Raw genomic sequence first — 20,524 nt, 5'->3', positions numbered from 1 at the left:
ATCTGGGTAAATGGTCCAAAGTGGGATTGCTGGGTCATAGAGGAGTTCTATGTGTATTCTTTTGAGGAACCTCTATACTGCTTTCCTAAGTGGTTGAACAAGTTTACACTCCCACCAACAATGCAGTAAGGTTCCCATTTGGCCACATTCCCTCTAGCAGCTGTTGTTATTAGATTTCTTGCTTGTAGCCATTCTAACTGGGGTGAGGTGGAATCTCAACGTTGTTTTGATTTGCATTTTTTATGGCTAGAGAAGTTGAGCATTTCTTCATGTGTCTATTTGGCCATTCTTATTTCCCTTTCAGAAAAGTTTTTCTTTAAGTGTTCGGCCCACTTTGCATTGGGCAATTGTTTCTTTGAGGATTTGTTGTTGGGAGATATAGTTTTTTGAGTTCTAAGTATATTTTAGATATGAGACCCTTGTCCGATGTATGACTAGTGAAGATCTTCTCCCAATTCGTTGGTTTTCATTTTGTTTTGTTTTTTGGGTCCAGTCGGGCGCCTAAACTCTGGGCCTGTGCGCTGTCCCTCAGTTCTTCAGCTCAAGGCTAGCGCTCTACCACTTGAGCCACAGCGCCACTTCTGGCTTTTTTTTTCTGCTTATGTGGTGCTGAGGAATCAAACCCAGGGCCTCATGCATGCAAGGCAAGCGCTCTACCACTGAGCCACCTTCTGCAGCTTCATGAAATCCCATTTGTCCAACCCAACAAGAGCAAGGATAAAAAAACCATATGATTATCTCAATAGATGCAGAAAAAGCATTTGACAAGATCTAACACCCCTTTATGATGAAGGCTCCGAAAAACTAGGAATCCATGGAACATTCCTCAATATAATAAAGGCTGTGTATGACAAACCTACAGTCAGCATTATACTGAATGGTGAAAAGCTAAAGCCATTTCCTCTAAACTCAGGAACGAGACAAGGATGTCCAGTCTCTCCACTTCTCTTCAATTTAGTATTAGAATGCCTACCTACAGCAATAAGAAAAGATGCAAATATAAAAGGGATCCAAATAGTGAAAGATGAAGTAAAACTCCCTCTTTGCAGATGACATGATCTTGTATTTAAAGAATCCCACAGATTCCACTCCCAAATTACTTAAGTTGATTCAAAACTTTGGCAAAGTAGCAGGGTATAAAATTAACCCTCAAAAATCAGTGGTTTTTCCATATGCCAACAATGAGAATAGTACAGCTGAAATCAGGAAAGCCACTCATTTGTAATAGCCCCACAAAAAATAAAATACCTAGGAATTAACTTAACTAAAGAAGTGAAGGACCTTTACGATGAAAATTTTAAAAACCTGAAAAAGAAAATCAAAGCAGAACTTAGGAAGTGGAAACACCTCCCATGTTCCTGGATTGGAAGGATCAACATCGTGAAAATGGCAATACTTCCTAAGGCTATCTACAAATTCAATTCAATACCTAACAATATTCCAACCTCATTCTTCAAGGAAATAGAAGAGGCAATTCAAAAATTCATATGGAACAATAAAAGACCCTGAATATAAAAACAATCCTTAACAGAAACAATAGTACAGGAGGAATATCAATACCAAATTTCAAACTCTACTACAAAGCCATAGTAATCAAAAGAGATTGGTACTTACAATGCTTGATAAGAAATGTACTCATTATGTTGCCCATATAATTGTAACCCCTCTGTACAGTATTTTCACAATAAAAAAAAAAGAGATTGGTACTAGCAGAAGGACAGACCTGAGGACCAATGGAATAGGACTGAAAACCCAGAAATTAACCCATAGAACCACCCACCTAATCTTCGATAAGGGAGCTAAAAAAATAGAATGGAAGAAAGTAAATGGTGCTGGCAAAATTGGTTAAACACCTGTAGAAAACTAAAGCTAGACCCTTATATATCACCCTGCACCAGAATCAACTCCAAATGGATCAAAGACCATGGAGTCAAAGCAGACACCCTGAAAACATTACAGGAAGGAATAGGAGAAACTCTATGTCTCCTTGGCTCAGGCCGAAATTTTCTCTTTTTTTTAATTAATTAATTTTTTTATTGTGAGAATACCGTACAGAGGAGTTACAATTACATGGGCAAGATAACGAGTACATTTCTTATCAAACATTGTTGCCTCCTCTTTGTTTCCCCTTCCCATCCCTTCCCATATCCCCCCCACCAAAGTTGTAAAGTTCATTTTTCAACATAACGACTTGTACATCTTATTGTTGCAATGGGTCCACTTGTATCCCTAGTTAAACAATTTGTTTTTTTTTCCATTCCCCTCCACAAATTATACCAACATCAAATACAGTGAAAGCATGGGTTATATCGTGAGAAGGGACATACAAAGCAACATAGAAATCATCTTGTAAATATGTTACAAACAATTGCATGAAAGGAAAAAAAAACATTTGAATACTTATCTTGGGGTTCATTCCCCTAACATCAACTTATCTGACCTTTTCTGCTTGACTCAGACACATACTAGTTATTGCAAATAAGGGAAACCATGGGATCTATGTTTCTTTGGGCCTGGCTTACTTTACTTAATATAATTTTTTCCAAGCCTTTCCATTTCCTAAGAAATGGGGCAATGTCATTCTTTCTGATGGAGGCATAGAATTCCATTGTGTATATATCCCACATTTTCTTGATCCATTCATCTACTGAGGGGCATCTGGGTTGGTTCCATATCTTAACTATGGTAAATAATGCTGCAACCCAGAAACACAACACATCAAAAAAAGGTTGGACAAATGGGATCGCATGAAGCTGCAGAGCTTCTGCATGGCAAAGGACATAGCTAGCAAGATCAATAGAAAGCCCACAGACTGAGAGAAGATCTTCATTAACTATACAATGGACAAAGGTCTCATATATAAAATATAGTTGGGACTCAAAAAATTAAACCCCCCAACAACAAATCTTTAAAGAAACAACTTTCCTATAAATAAATGGGCTAAGGACTTAGAGAGAAACTTCTCTGAAGAGCAAATAAGAATGGCCAATAGACACATGAAGAAATACTCAACCTCTTTAGCCATAAAAGAAATGCAAATTGAAATTTTCTTAATATTATTAATTGTTTTTGTCGGTTATGGAGCTTGAACTCTGAGTATGAGTGCTGTCCTTCAGCTCTTCAGCTCAAGACTAGCACTCTACCACTTGAGCCACAGTGCCACTTCCAGTTTTCTGAGAGTTTTATTGGAGATAAGAGTCTCACAGACTTTCCTGCCCGGGCTGGCTCTGAACCACAATTCTCAGATCTCAGCCTCCTGAGTAGCTAGGATCACAGGTGTGAGCCACCAGTGCCTGGCTTGCCATAGTTTTATTAGAATGTTTTTTTCTTTACACTGAGATATAATTAATGATTTATGCTGATAAATTCAATGGAATCACAGATTCACTGAAGTACTGATTTAAGAATGGTTTTACATCTAGATTTCTAATGCTAAGCTCAACTTAAAGGGGAGAAAGACCTAACAACCAGGTAGAAGAGCATGATACCTAAGTCCAGCATGATACCTAAGTTCAGGAAACCAGAGAAAACCTGAAATAACCAGGTATTTTTTCACCAGCACTGATGGTAGAAGGGTGCTGGATAAGGTTGCTAGGCTATATTAGACAGACAGACAGACAGACAGACAGACAGACAGACAGACAGAGAGAGATAGATAGATAGATAGATAGATAGATAGATAGATAGATAGATAGATAGATAGATAGATAGATAGATAGATAGATAGATGGATAGATAGATGGATAGATGGATGGATAGATGGATGGATAGATGGATGGATAGATGGATGGATGGATAGATAGATAGATAGATAGATAGATAGATAGATAGATAGATAGATAGATAGATAGATAGATAGATAGATAGATAGATAGATAGATAGATAGATAGATAGATAGATGGATAGATAGATGGATAGATGGATGGATAGATGGATGGATAGATGGATGGATGGATAGATGGATGGATGGATAGATGGATAGATAGATAGATAGATAGATAGATAGATAGATAGATAGATAGATAGATAGATAGATAGATAGATAGATAGATAGATAGATAGGTAGGTAGGTAGGTAGGTAGATAGATAGATAGATAGATAGATAGATAGATAGATAGATAGATAGATAGATAGATAGATAGATAGATAGATAGATAGATAGATGGGGCTGGGGCAAGTGTAACTTCAGTGGCTCCATGCTATTTCCCTTATCTTATAACTAAGCCCTCAACTAGATGGTTTCTCAGAGCCTCTGAAATTCTCTATTTTCTTCTTTTGTTTTCTCTCCTTCCTTCCCTCCTTCCTTCCCTCCTCTCTTTTCTACATGTCTATGGCAATAAGCATCAAAACAACAACAACAAAAGTAATAATAATGTAACCAAAGTGACTATATACCAAAACACCAGCAGGAATTGAAAAACACAAAGCTCAATATAAAGCACTGGATAAAGTCCACAAAACTTTCAATACCATGTTACATCCCCTAAGATGGCTATAATATTTCAAACAGGAAAGTGATAGATTTTGGCAAATATATGGGAAAAATGCCATGGGAAGGTTAAAATATTCCAGCCACTGGAGAAAACATTTTGACAATTCCTCAAAAAGTTAAATGCAGAATTATCACATAACCAGCAACTCTAGTTCCCTGCATACCTGTCAGAAACCTGAAGAGTGCTGTCCAAATACTTCTGCAAATATGTTCATAATAATACTATTCATCAATAAATGTCCATCACTAAATGAAAGGCTAAATTGTTTATTCAAAACATATATACACACAATGGACTGTTTATGCAGCCATAAAATAGAATGAGCTAAAATGAGATATGGTATGGCTGGGTGCCAGGGCTCACACCTCTAATGTTAGCTATTCAAGAGACTCAGATCCAGAGGATTGTAATTTGAGTCCAACCCAGGGAGAAAACTCCACTAGATTCGATCTCCAAAATAATCAGCAAAAACCTAGTCTTGAGCAAATAAGTAGAACAAGTGAGAGGCCAGACTGCAGTTAATAATTCAGAAACACAACAAATCAAAGAAAGACTGCATAAATGTGACTGCATTAAACTTCAGAGCTTCTGCACAACGAAGGATATAGCTAGAAAAATATATAGAAACCCCACAGACTGGGAGAAGATCTTCACCACCCATACAACAGACAAGGGTCTCATATCTAAAATATACCATCAGCTCAAGAAATTAAATTCCTCCAAAACAAACCCCCCAAAGAAACAACCATCCCATTAAAAACTGGGCTAAAGACCATAAGAGAGACAGCTCTGAAGAGGAAATATGAATGGCCAAGAGGCACATGAAGAATTGCTCAACATCTCTGGCAAGTCAAAACAACATTGAGATGCCATCACATACCAGTTAGAAGGGCTATAATCAAGAAATCTAACAACGGATGCTGGTGGGGATGTGATCAAAGGAGAACACTATTGCACTGTTGGTCGGAGTGCAAATCTGTTCAGTAATTCTGGAGAGCAGTGCGGAGTTCCTCAAAAGACTACACATAGAGTTCCCTTATGACCCAGCAATCCTACTTCAGGAAATTTACCCAAACGACCCAAAACAAGGACACACTAAAGCCACCAGTACGATGATGTTCACTGCAGCATTATGTAGCATAGCCAAGACATGGAACCAACCCAGATGCTCCTCAGTAGATGAATGGATGAAGAAAATGTGGTGTATATGTATATATATATATATATATACATATATATATATATATATAATGTAATTCTATGTTTCCATTCATAAGGAAAAGGAAAGACATGGAAAAAAATATATTAAAGTGAAATAAGCCAGACCCAAAGAAAAGCAGGTCATCTGTTTTCCCTCATTTGTAAGAACTAGAATATGATATTCTTAACAAGGGATCTCAACAACCCAAGTGCTTAGTACAAAGGACTATATACGATGAAGCATCTTAACACAAACTACAACTTATGGAAATGAGGTTTTCAATAGATCCTGTATATAGTTCATTCTTTTTTCTCTATTGTCTTTTTCTTTCTTCATTTCTCTTAGTTTTTTTGTACCTCGTGTTTTGCAATTTATAGACAATGCAGTATGTGAAAGGGACAGGGAATCACAGAAACAGCAGAACAATGGATGAATCACAGCAACATGGATACTCACTTGACACTATGTTGGATATGAACATTACAACTTGGGGGAGGGAAGAAGGGAGAGGTAGGTGAGAGCTAAAGAGGGATGGGTAACAATGATTAAAAAGAAATGTACTTACTGCCTTACATATATAACTATAACCTCCCCCAGCTCATCACCCTTTTCAATAAAAAAAAACAGAAAGATATAATATGGAGAGAAGAAAAGTATTTTGCTGAGTAAAAATCAGGTACAAGTGTCCTATTAAATTAATCTGCTTATATGAATTATTAATAGGCAAATTCGTGGAGACAACATGAAGAGTAGTGTTGTCCAGAGTTGGGGAGTACTATTTATGGGTATTCAATCTGTTTTTGAGGTGGTTGTGACTATCGTAGGTGCTTCTTGATTGTTTAAACTAAGTATAAAGTATAAAAGTAGTTTAATTTTATATTACATAAAATTTTACATCGATTTTAAAAATTAAAATAATACAAAATGTTGTTGGATAGAGGGATGGAGAATAATGGAAGGGGTGAAACTGATATCGATGTACTACGTGTATAAATGGACATATTGGAGTGAAAGCTCTTTCTAGAATTATTTAGGTAATAAAATTAAATAGAAAAAATAAGAATGCAACACAAAACTGTCCTCTAATCCCAGCAGGATAACTCATCAGACTGGGATTATCCTTCCCTTCATCTCTCCCTTGCTAAGGATGGGAGTAAAATAAACAAATCACAGGAGAAACTAAGAAAGAAGTGGCTAAGAGGGCAACAGCAGAAGGAAAACCATGAAACTGAAAAACTCAGAAAACTGTAAACCAACAGGAAGCTTTTTGTCAAGACAACCACACCACCTATCAGCCAAAATGAAATGAGGAGCCTAAAGTTTCAAATAAGATCCCACTCACTCTGATTTTCATTTCCAAATGTCACAAAAAGTTATTGTAATATATTGCTAGGAATCTAACTCTTACCTTGTACATAATACACACAGAGCATAGCATATATAGTCTATAAATTGGTAAATTATCTTAGCTTCCAGGTATGAATTATAGAGTTCTTGGGGAAATGCTGAAACATCACATTTTAGAGAAAGGATTTAAGCACACCAGTAAACCATATATATGGGTGACCTTGGCAGCAAGAGGGATAGTCCCATTCTTTAGATTGCACATTTTCATCTTTTCTCAATTGTGACTACCATCTTTCATACCAATTTTGATGCTTTCTAAATGAAGCATTGGTCAATTTTATATTAAGGTGATATTAAATTCACTGGTGTACTAGTTTTTTAAATAAAGATGTCTACCCAGGCTACTACCTACTTAAGAGACTAAGATCTGAGTTTAACGTCAAGCCAGGCAGGAAAGTCCTTGGGATGCATATTTGTAATTAATCAGCAAAAAGCCAGAGGTGGAGCTGTGCCTCACTGGTTAGAGACCTGGCCTTGAGCAAAAAAGCTCAGGAATTACCCAGGCCCTAAGTTCAAGCCCCAGGACAGGCACCATTTTTTTTCTTTTTTTTTTCAATACCTATTCATGGGGAAAATTCTCGAAATTTGACTTATTAAACTAGAAAGCAACTTATAAAACCCTTACGTGAACCTAAAACAATTGCAATAAAGATATAACCACTAGGGTCATCTTAAAACACACTTCAGGTAGTTTACTGGCAATCAAATGGAATCCTTCTTTCACACACAAAAGATATATGGACTATGTTTGCTTTTTTAGGTTCAAAACAATGAACACACTTGGTGGTGTATTTTTTTTTTTCTTTCTCATCTAGCCACACCATTCATGGTGAGTTTTCGCACGATGTTTTCAAACTCTCCTGGTACCCATCACATTGAACATAAACTTAGGCTCCACTTAAGAAAGATTACCTTAAGCAATCTAAGGGCAGTCACCCAGCACATCCTAGTCTGTTCTTCTTCCGCACAGAACATTTTCAGGTCTCGGGGCCCTCCTGCTTTGTTAGGCTAGAAGGCCACAGCACATTGTTTATCGTTAATGCATATCTTGAAGGTAACACCTGTTGAAATAAAAGCCACTAAAATTCTCCTATATATAATAGAAAGCTCTCTTTTTCAAAAGAAATTAAAAGAAACTGAAGCTTACCTAAAAGGCTGAGACTTGCTTTACACACATATCAAAATATTAAGCCTGTACCTTAAAGCAGAAGCCATAGGGTGTCGGAGCTCCATGTTTTTTTTTGCCTGCCACTGACACATAGATATCACTAGTGCCAAATTCGCTGAAAAACTGCAAGTGCCGTGGTTCCTTAAATAATAAAAATAAAACAAAAATATATGCACAGATATTGAAATGAATACATATTTTCCCATTTTTGTATTTTGATTACATTATGCTATTTATACCTTGGGCAAAATTATCAATCCCACACAGAATTTTCCATACACTGTCATAAAAATAAACTCACAAAGGATAAAATGAACTGTATCCTAAAGTAGCCAGTAACTCCCTACAGGTTCATATAAGATAGTAAGTGGCAATTAGTTTATAACTTAAGTTCCTTAATTGCATAACCATCATATATCCAATTTTCAATTTAAACTTCTTTTTCTCTTTAGCCATCATTTCATGAAATGTAAGAAAGAAAGGATAGCCAAGAATGGGTTTCTCAAATATTTTCTTTATCTAGGTTTCAAACAGCAGCAGCCTCATCAACAGCAGAAGGTTAGTTTGAGATTCTGTAGCAGTTTGAGAAGGAAAAGAGAAACAGTGGTGATTCCTGCTACATTTAGACTCAAATATCCCTTGGATTTGTGGTCTGGGTGATGCAGTACAGTGAGCTGGGCTCTATGACTGTCATTTTCTACAGAAAAAAAGGAAGTGTGTATAGAGGAATTCAGGGAAATTACCTGCAGAGGAAAGTGTCTAATTTCCAAAGCAAAGTGGGATCATGAGCAGCTATTTCTTCTCTTGGAAATCCATGAGATTTATAGCTGGTCATGGGAAATCACTAGGTCACATTTTTCCAGGATAGGTTAATAACTTGGAGAAGTGCTTAATTCTGAGGGTGAATGTATAATCAAAAGTGGCCAAAATGCATTTGTTCTCTAAGACCTTCTACCAGTAGTGTGGTCTCAGACCAGCAGAGTCTCCATCTTCCCAAAGCCTGTTAGAAATGCAAAGTCTCAGGGCATACCTCAGATCTGCTCAGTCAGCATCTACATTTTAACAATAACCCGGATGATCTCACATGCACTAAAATTTAGCAGCCAAACACACACATGCACTTGTGCACATGTATGCACTTTTTCTTTCTTTCTCTCTTTCTTTCTCTCTCTCTCTCTCTCCCTCCCTCTTTCTCTCTCTCTCTCCAGTAACCTGAGCAGCAATCCCACACAAACCCTAAGAAATTTGTCATTTAGCAGGATACTGACATTCTTCTCTGCGTGTTACCTATCTTTAAGCATTTTATCCTAATAAGTGTTATCCTTAATTGGGGAAGAAGGCAGAAAATTGTAAAAAAAAAAAAAAAAAAAAAAATTAAACTCAGCCTAGGGCCCTTGGAACAATGAGGAAGGAAAGAAATGTCTTACTACCATTAAGATGTTTGCTTTTAATGCTTTATTCTTTGATAGAAAGTGATTTGCTAACAGAAAGGTTTTTTTTCTATGAAGTTGACGACTAAACTCCTTTCCACTCACTGATATAGCAAAAGTCATCATTATAACTCGATCATTCAAACAGCAATGAAGATAGCTCAAGGAACACTGGCTAATAGTAAGAAGCATGTTGATCTCTTCTCCTGATTTACTTTTATGCTAGAACTGTACATGGATCAAAGAGTATAACACAAGTGCAAGATGGCACAGAAAAATCTATGCACATGCACATAGAAAGAAGGAGATGGGAATATAAATATAACTCATCGCATAGCTCTAACGCTTGCAGAAGTAGTCACTACAATTTCCTGTAGAGTCTATCTGATCTTGACTACTTCTGATGATTAGTTGCATGTCTTGATGTGAAAGAAAACATGCAAACTACAGTGGACCTCAAAATCTAAAGCCTCAGATAAGAACAGAGGAAACTCAGGATGGAGAAAAATAAGCAACTATGTACTTAATAAAAAGCATACAGACTACATCAAGCATAGATTGAAACCTTCATGAAATAAAATGAAATAGTTTTAGATAGATTATAGTAAATGGTTTGGATCCAATAATAATTACCAACTCTTGATTTAAATAATAACCAATACAACAAATAAAAGCTCATTTTAATGTATAGTTGATAAATCATCAGAACATACCATGGATACTTCAACTTACCTTTGATGTCCCTTTAGTAGAAAAATACAAGCCAGATCTTCTTAAGAGGAAGTAAATTTTTTTCCAGGACTTCTTTCCCTGTTCTTTTGCATGTAAGAAGCCATGAATTTCAGGATATGTACTTGAACTTAGAAACATCTAGAAGATAAGGATATGACAATGATATCATAGATTTTCAGCAATTAAATATAAACAAAAAAGCCAAACACAACATCCTTTATAAATATAGAAATGATATAGCACAAACAAGAGAAAATAAGTCATTCCAAAAACCTGAGATAAGTTCTCAATGAAAATATACACTCTCAGTGATCAATATTTAGCTAAAACCCCAAATTATAAGTTATCAAAATATCTAGTTGATAAGCTAGACATCATCAAGAGAGTTAAATCCTGATACTTTTCATCATTTTACGTGGTTTCACTTAATATTTTAAGTTTGCCTACCAACTTCATTTATTATAAAGTATAAGTAAAACCACAACCCTGATTTCAATTTTTAGGTGAGAAGTTGAGTCAAGTCAACTACCAACTACAATAATATCTACCATCCTGTGTGCTCTTCTGAACCATGAAGAGAGGTCATTTGTTTCTCCACTCCCTTAAATATGGGTGAATCTAACATAGTTTTGACCAAGATAGAGGAAGTGACACTGCCACTTCTAGAGAGTCCCAGCCCCATGACTTCACTCTTGGGAACTAGCTGGCACATAAGACATGTGATTAACTTGAGAACTACAGTGGGTGAGAAACCTAACGAACTACAAAAACTTTGGAGAATGAGGTAGCATGTGGAGCTAGGAACAAAGCTGTACTTGTACTAAAAATACCAGTCTGGAAGTGGAACCTTGGTCCCCAGCCATGATCCAAAGTCAGATATGATCCACCCAGAAAACTGTTCACAAATCCCTGATCCTCAAAATTGTTGGCAAAAGGTGAACAGGTAATTTAAAGCCATTCAGATTTGAAAGAATGTGTTACACAGTAATAATTAACTGAGGCCGTAGGCACGAGTTGTTCAGGAAATGGAGACAGAAAACAAATAGTTATATGTAAGTGGCTGTGTTCAAGGTCTTTAATAAGGCAGTGGAAATATATTATTGTCCCATTAGAAGAAGAAGATAGAAATCCCTAATAAATGGGAAAAACTGAAACTAAAATAAATTATCAACAAAAACTATGTAATATATTTTAAAGGACTATTCACGGAAGCACTGGTGATAGATATTTGCATTTTAAATGTGAATTGATTTTTTTATTTAATGAGTCACAGATATTAATTAATTGACATGCAAAACAGGCAAGTAGATTTTTTTTTAGTTTGAGTGCTTTCCAAGTTATTAAACCAAACCAATTAAATTTTTTAAAGGGAGTCATAAAGGTCACACTAGAGAAAGGAGAAACCTTTTAAAAAATGGAAACATTGCCTCAGTGGAGAGAAGAGGTCAGGGGCATGTGCAGGACTATCTGATTCCAAAGACTGATTTCTCTTGTTTTTGTAATTTAACATTAAAGCAGTATAACTTATAATTCTGGGAGAGGAGGGTTTGGGGAGGAGGCAGAAGGAAATTCTCGATCTCCTACTGTGTCACAATAGTGAAGTGTCCAGACTGAGATTAGGGGTTCTGGACTGCTGTCATTTACCCTAATATACTAAGGGAGTTCTGGGGAACCCAATAACACAGAAGCAGCCTGTAGGAAGTTCTCTTGGGACTAATCATATACCTCAAGTGTTCTGAAGAGTAGAAACAAAATATGCTCTATTAGAAAGAGCGCAGAAAACAAATTAGTGGTAGATATGTCTACCTAATATACTAAAAGTCATGCTATCTTAGAAATGGTAAATGTTGTCTTCATTAAATCCCAGAGGTTCCCAAGTGAGCACAGCAAAGCCGGAAGCACCGTGCAAAGAACCATACAACCTGCAAAAATAAACTACCACATTTCTGATAACAAAGCTACAAATGCACTGAAAATAAAGTAATAGAAATCATTTACCAGTTTTAACAGCAATGCCTTAGAGAACGACTCTCAAAGAACTGACCATTTGGAAGAAAGGAGTCAAAGAGGCACAATGCTAAGGAGATTTTAATAAGGTATACAAGTATTAGAAATACTAGTTGTATTCTTGAAAGTATCTTAAAATGGTATGCAACTTTTTTCCATCACAGATATTATAAACGTTAGCATGTGAAATGGATGTAGTCTCTATTTTCCTCCACTAATTTAAATGCTAAGTATTTTATCCCAACATGATTGAGGTTATTGATTATAACAGCTAATACTAAGTATCTAACTTGGATTTTTATTTTTTCAAGTATTTACATATTCTTTACATCTAAGATAGAGAAAATTTTTGCCAAGTTTCCTTTTACAATAAGCATTTTAAAATATTTAAAATCCTTTTGCAACTAACCAGGGAAAAGAATATTAGCAGGGACCTTTGTTCACTTAGGTTTTTTTTATTTCTTTTTGGTTTCTCCTTCAGGAAAAATTAATCATTCAAGGCATATCATTTCCAAGTCTAGGAATGAGTGAATAAGAGTGTAAGAGTTTCCATTCATTGTACTATTATTGACATGGTCTAATTAAAACATATTTTACCTGCACAATTTGTGGAGGGGATATTTCTCCATTGGTTTCAGTTGCAAAGGACACCATGTGCTCTGGAAAAAAGTACTGACGAAAAGACACAGGTTAAGTTATCCCCAAACCCAAATTAAGAAAACTACGTTGCAATTGATACAGAAATCAAAAGCCAAAATTCTCTAAACAAGTGTGTCTAACATTTATACAAAGGGATTATTGAGACCATGCCAATCCTGGAATTTAATCTGTGGGTATCTTTAATTGATGCTGTAGGATTTCTCCACTTTTTTTTTCTCACTTCTATTAGTTGTGGAAGCGGGATTCATTTTGACATGTCCATATATGCAAATTATGACCCTTGACCACCCTCCTCGTTCATGCTCCTTCCTACCCTTTCCCTTAGCAAACCAATCTCACCAAGCCTCATTATTCCATATCCACACACTGGCATAAAATATTTTGAATTTATTTACCTCCTTCACCATCTTTGTTCCACTATTACTAATACCTCCAGACAAGACTTGATTTCCATCCTGTCATTTTTGTCAGATCACTGTTCAGAGGGGCTTTACTGTGGAATTTCACACTTGCACATATTGTTTCTTAACCTGCACATGCAGAGCTGAACCCGAAGACTAGCAGACACCCCCTAATGGTGCCCATCATAGAGATGCTAGTGCCTGGAATGATCAAATCCTGCCATCAAGCTGGCAGTGTGCTTGCTCCACATTTCTTTCGAAGTCCCCAAAACTAGGCATTAAAAGACAATTAAATATTTTGCAGTCAAGACACAGAGAAGTAACAGGCAAAAGTGATGCTGCCGAGGATCCCATCGCAGAACAGAAGAGAGCCAGGATGCAGTAGTGTTGCTAAAAGTCTAGGCCTAGGCCTTCCCAGTTACTCTTTTTCCAGACTTGTTTAATCACACAATTCAACCAGGGAAGTTGCTTAAAATATGAATTCCCAGGCCTCAGTCTTGCCTTTTCTGAGTCACTCAGTCTGGGTAGGTCTTGGATTCTGTGTTCTTGATAAGAACTGTGACTCCATTAAGTAAGGTTCATGATGAGACAAGTTTGGAAAACTACACCCTGCTATATTTCTTCCAAAACAGGGTTTCTCAATTACCATTCTACTTACATTTTGGTCTAGTCTATCTGTGCATTATACAGTTTTCAGCAACACGCCAGCAGTGGGTCTTTAACATTGATGTTATGACACCCAAAATATCCTCAGATACTATCATGTGACCCCCAAATTGAAAACAAAAACAAAAACAAAACATTGCTCTGGGTCTACAAAAGGCATGTCCAGTCTTATTTAAATAAAATTCAATAATTCAAAAGAACCACACAGTTCTTTAAATGTGAGTTAAATTCATGCCTTAATAAAGATTCACAACAAGAATACACTTTCCCCTTCAAACCTAATTCTATTTAATTTTTATTAGAACTCTTATTTTCTTTTGTCAAAGATCATCCCATTATGTTTCTATTAATAAGTTAAAATGAAGGAGAATGGAAGATATCTTTCAGGGTTTGAAAATATCCTATTATGGTGTGTATCATATATATTTTATAAAGGATCATTTCAATCCAATTATCCCAAGCTTCATGCAAAAATACGTTACAGCTGCAGAGACAAAAACAATTTAAAGTAATGAGCCCAGAGGCTATTCTGATGACTCTAGATACCCAGTCTTCATTAGGACGTGACACACATTTATTTTCTTTTAAAGAGACTTATAATGAACGTAGTAGTTACTAGATAATGTACTGATTTTTAATCCCATTTCTACTTAGCTTAGAAATAACTGCACTGCAAACAACATTCATTTAAAGGTTGACACATGTCAATCTTACATTTCTGGTTAAGCTACAACACTTCCCATAACCACCAATTACTTTAAAAGATTTCTTATTTAAACTTCCTAAATATTTTAAAGAATTGAAGCTCTAATATTCTGGAATATACTTGAGACCCTATCATAATTAATTTCCCCCAACCAATGTATGGTTATTTTGCTTTGTTCTGTTTTCCTTAAGGACAAAGGAATCAGCATTAATTTCCCCAAATTAGGTTTCCCTATGCTTTGCTTTTAAATTAAATAATCAAATCATCTTCCTTCAGATTTTCTAAAAAAAAAAAAAAAAAAGCTAAAATATAAGTTCCCGTGTATGTAGCTAAACTTCCTAGTATGATGTTGACTAATAATTGCTAAAATGAGAATGTATGCATAATGTTAATGGAGTATATACCTATACTACTAAATTAAATTGTATTTTATTATTGACTAATCCTCCTCTTCATATAAAACCTAATGGGTTCATTTAATTTCCATTGCTGCTTATGGAGATTTCACTTACCATTGGGTTCTTGAAGAATTCATATTTGGCATAATTTTTTCTAAAGTATAGCTTATTTTCCTCTCCCATTCCCCAGGTAGATACCACTTCAACCACCAGCTCATGGTCTTCTATTGCTCTTTCTGTGAAGAAAACTTTAGTGAGTATGTTGACAGACAGTTTGACTGGCAAACAGACCATATAATTATATAATCATGCAAGTATATAAAATAGATGAAGCATGTGCTATTATTAAACATAGCAAATTTCAGTTTGATCCTAAAATATCCCAACTGGTAAGATTCCATATCAATTCTGAATTAGTAATGTCATTATACACTGAAGCAGCCATCCATATCCATGCCGTTTTTGCTAACTCTCATTCTGCTTTTATTGCTGTGAAAAGTACAATATGAGTTTGGTAACAGAACTGAGACATGAAAGCTATTCTTTCTGCAACTGAGATGTGAGAGCTATTCTTTCCACAACTCATCACAGTGCCAAAATTAAAATATTTGTTCCAAAGTTGAACAATTCACCTCATTAAGAGATGGAAGAATTTTGACAGGTTCAATAAGCAGTTAAAGCACATTATCTGGGTTGTTGAAGAAAAATTTTAAATAGGTACTTTAAATGAAAAAGTTGAATGCAGGTAGACAGAGGTTTTTAAGAAAGCTCAGTTTCTTGTGGCACTTGACACTTTCAAAGCGAATATTAAGGAAATTCTATTTTGTATTAACAATAAAGGCAGCAAAACAGGCTGGGAAGGTGGCTCAGTGGTAGAGTGCTTGCCTTGCATGCATGAGGCTCTGGGTTCGATTCCTCAGCACCACATAAGCAGAAAAAGTCAGAAGTGGTGCTGTGGCTCAAATGGTAGAGCGCTTGCCTTGAGCTGAAGAACTGAGGGACAGCACCCAGGCCTAGAGTTCAAGCTCCACGACCAACCAAAAAAAAAAAAAAAAAAAAAAGGCAGAAAAGATAGGAAAACCCTTAACAGAAAAGACAAACTAAGCAATGACAACTTTAAATAGATAAAACAACAACAACATGCAAAGATTCTATCTTAATAGTGATGATGACATTAATAATAGTATTGTTCACAGTACAACCCAGACTATAAAGTACCCAAATACCTGTAGCCAGGAGAATGAATGGGTGATAGAAAAGCCCACAGTACCGCTGTACTACAACCATGAGCAAAAGTGTGGATGGGTTCAAACACAGGTGAAAAGGGCCATGGCAGGACCCTGACATGAGGTTCAAAACAGGGAAAATTAGCCTGCGGTGCTAAAACTTAGGGTAACAAAGTTTACCTTGCAAGTGGGGTGTGGGGAACAAGTAGGATAAGGGACACAATGTCTGAGAGCTATCTGAGCTGTCCACATGTGCTGTACACACTTCTTTTTTTTTTAATATTTTTTATTATTTATTTTTTATTGTGAAAATACTGTACAGAGGGGTTACAATTACATGGGCAAGATAATGAGTACATTTCTTATCAAGCATTGTAGCCTCCTCCTTTGTGTCCCCTTCCGATCCCTTCCCATCCTCCCCGGCCCCAGTCCCTATCCTCTCGGATCCCTTCCCATCCTCCCTGGCCCCCCACCCTATCCTCTCAGCTCACTCCCCCCACACACCAAAGTTGTAAAGTTCGTTTTCAACATAATGACTTGTACATCTCATTGTTGCAATGGGTCCACCTGTATCCCTATTTAAATGATTTGTTTTTCCCCTTCCCCTCCACAAAGTATACCAACATCAAATACAGTGAATCAGGTGTTATACCATGGGGGAGGGACATACAAAGCAACAAAGAAATCATCTTATAAATGTGTTAGAAGCAATCGCAAGAAAAGAAAAACATTTTTTTGTGTGTATGTGGTGGGGAAGTCAGTATGGGGCCTTGCATCTGCTAGCCAGGTACTCTATCAATCACTTGATCTATACCTCCAGTCATTTTGTGCTTTAGTTATTTTTTTCAGATAGATTCTTGTTGTGCCTAAGCCAGCATCAAACTATGATCTTCCTATCTATGCTTCCTATGTACCTGAGATTATACTTGTGAACCCTACCATGCTTAACTTGTTTATTGAGACAGGAACTTCACTAATATTTGCTCAGGCTGGCCTTGAGATGATCTTTCTGATCTCCAGATCCCATATAGCTGGGATTATAGGCATAACCCATCATGCTGAGCACCATTTTTCTTTTCTTTGAGGTGTGTGTGTATGTGTGTGTGTGCATTCAAGCACACGCGCACACATGCCTATACAAGAGCTTGAACTCAGAACCTGGGTACTTGTCCCTTAGCATTTTCAAATACCACCTGAGCCACAAAGTCACTTCTGCATTTTTTTTGGTTGTTTAATGGAGATTAAGAGTCTCACAGACTTTCCTGCCTAAACTATCTTCAAACCACAATCCTCAAATCTCAGCCTCCAGAGGAGGTAGGATTGCATGCAAAAGCCACTGGCACCCAGATTGCATCACTTTTCTTATTTTGTGTCATCTTTCAAAATGAAAAAAGGTGTAATCAAAATTTTTTCTCTCTTGTGATTGTTTCTAACACCTTTATAAGATGATTTCTTTGTTGCTTTGTATGTCCCTCCCCTACGATATAACCCTTGTTTTCACTGTGTTTGATGTTGGTATACTTTGTGGAGGGGAAAGGAAAAAACAAATTGTTTAAATAGGGATACAGGTGGACCCATTGCAACAATGAGATGTACAAGACATCATATCAAAAAACAAACTTTTCAACTTTGCGGGGGGTGGGGAGAAGGTGAAAGTGGGGGGAGGGGAGATGGGAAGGGATGAGAAGGGGAAACAAAGGAGGAAGCAACAATGCTCTCAGTATGAAATGTACTCATTACATTGCCCGTGTAATTATAAACCCTCTGTATAGTATTTTCACAATAAAAAAGAAATTAAAAAAAAAGAATTATCAATACAAAGGAGAAAATGGAGAACAGCTAACTAAGAGATATAAATTTCTACTTTTTTTTTTTTTAGTGTTTCTAGACCTTTTTGAAAAGTATCTGTGTCTTAGAAATTCAATGCTCGGTAGTGATCTGTGACCTACTATACCTGAACTCTTAAAAGTAATGTCATACTTAAATAGGAGCTTCCTCATCTGAAAGGAAGTTCTTGAAAAGTACCCAATGAATATGGATGAATTTGAGTTAAGTGCATCTACACTCAGAGCTCTGCTCCTAACTCTGATTGTTCCTCTTCTGTCTCACCGACTGTCTCCCTTCACTGCCTCTCCTTCCTAACGCATAGTCCTTGGATTTACTCTCTCCTTTATCCCTCTCTAAAGGAATTCATTCTCCTCTTCTTCTATGACATCTATCAGGTTCCTTGAAGTGAATCTGTGCCTACAAATGCTTTTATCCATGCTTCAGTCCTAACTGGGATACTCTCCACCATCACAACCACAGTTTGTTGAAAACCAAAATCAAGAAGGCTCTTCAAAATAGCAAACACAATTACCATATGATTAAACAATCCCACTTTTGGACACACAGCCAAAGGAAATAAAAATAGAGATTGAAAGAAATATTTGTTCATTAAATGTTCATAATAACATCCCCAAGAGCCAAATCAGAAACAACCCAATGGCTGTTAAGGGATAAATACACACAGTAGGAATGAGGATCTGACAAAAAAAAGTACAACATGCATGAGCCTTGAAGATATATGAAGAGTGAAATAAGACAGATACACATGCTATGTGATTCCACTTACATATGGTACCTAGAGTGGCCAAAATTCATAAAGAACTAAAGAACCATAGTTGCCAGGGAATAGGGGAAATTAGAAGTTATTGTTGTTTAGTTGGCACAGAGTTTCAGTATGGAAAGATAAAAGGTCCTAAAGAAAATGGAGGTGGAGTTTGCCTATGAATGTGAACGCATATAGTGCCACTGAACTGTGCATTTAAAACTTGTAGGGTAACTGGATGGTGGTGGCTCATACCTGTAACCCTAGCTACTCAGGAGGCTGAGATATGAAGATCATGGTTCAAAGCCAGTCTGGGCAGAAAAGGCCATAATACTCTTATATTCAATAAACCACCAGAAAACTGGAAGTGGTTGTAGGGATAGGAAGGGAAAAGATGGAGAAGGATGGAAGTGAGGATGTTGAACTAGATGCATTATATTCATAACCTGACTTATGGGATTTTAATCTTTTTGTAATCTCTTAAATTTTAAAAAGTTCTTATGAGTGATGAGTTGGGGGCAGTACAGAAAGCACTGGGGGTCTTCATTAAGTTACATGAGACAGCATATTGACAGCAATTTTATGCTATGTACATCTGGCTATACATTTGAAAAAAAATCTGAAAAGCATACTTGAAACTGATTTTCCTTCCTAAATTATCTTAAAGTTGTCCTGCCCACCTTTTCTAAAAGAAGATAAAATCAAAATTTACCATGGTATCTTTCTTTATCTCCATTCCAATATCATTTGCTTCTCACAGCCACAGCTGCTGGGTGTTGCTCCCAGTGTGTCTCAAAAGCCCCAACCCTATTCCCAAAACCAATCCTCAGGTGCATCTTCTTACATGGCCTCCTCTCATTTCTACTTCCTCCAATCCAACCTGGGAATTGCTATCTTGAAAACCCTCCTAGAGCATCTATATTAGTATAAATCCTGCCCACAGTGCATTCCTACATCTACTTGTTACAGCAGTAAACCTATTAATCTGGCAACTACAACTCATTCATTCATCCACCCATTCAACATATCGTCAACTGAAGACCACAGTGGGTCAGACATTCTTCTTGGAGCTGCAATGTTATAATAGACAAAATAGTAAGAAATAACGGCCTTCACGGTTCTTTCATTCAAATGAGCAAACCCAGATGATAAGTAAAAAAAAAGTGCATATTAAAGATGGCAATAAGGCCCAAAGAAGAAAATGGAGCAGGGAAGAGAGGGGAAGGGAGTCCATTTCCAGTGGTGCTCCAAAAAGGCTCAATGAGAAAAATGTTTGAGCAAAGCCCACAGGAAGGGAGCCCTGGGCTGAGGGTAAGGCTGATTTGTTCCCAACACAGCAATGAAGTTAATGTGACTAAAGCTAAGTGAGAAAAGGAAGAGATTCTCAGGAGAAAAGTCAAGAAATAAGAGTCACAAGATGGGGGAGGGGGACACAGCA

The 20,524-nt window shown here is 36.7% G+C and overlaps 1 protein-coding gene across 4 annotated transcripts in view; it reads right to left on the bottom strand.

The window, feature by feature from the left end:
* Grb14 (growth factor receptor bound protein 14) overlaps positions 1–20,524 on the bottom strand; it is a 135,160-nt gene that overhangs the window by 17,577 nt on the left and 97,059 nt on the right. For all 4 annotated transcript variants that reach the window (XM_042694212.1, XM_042694211.1, XM_042694210.1 and 1 more), the window contains 5 exons: positions 15,385–15,506; positions 13,037–13,111; positions 10,433–10,570; positions 8,301–8,411; positions 8,015–8,110 (listed from right to left, as the gene is read on the bottom strand). In XM_042694212.1, the coding sequence (XP_042550146.1) occupies positions 8,015–8,110; positions 8,301–8,411; positions 10,433–10,570; positions 13,037–13,111; positions 15,385–15,506 (542 nt within the window). The remainder of the gene's footprint in view (positions 1–8,014; positions 8,111–8,300; positions 8,412–10,432; positions 10,571–13,036; positions 13,112–15,384; positions 15,507–20,524) is intronic.

Source organism: Dipodomys spectabilis, unplaced genomic scaffold (genome assembly GCF_019054845.1).
Source record: "Dipodomys spectabilis isolate Male_0828 unplaced genomic scaffold, ASM1905484v1 ptg000174l, whole genome shotgun sequence".
Lineage (NCBI taxonomy): Eukaryota > Metazoa > Chordata > Mammalia > Rodentia > Heteromyidae > Dipodomys > Dipodomys spectabilis.
The sequence above is the reverse complement of the archived record's forward strand: the minus strand, read 5'-3'. Positions and strand labels throughout refer to the sequence as shown.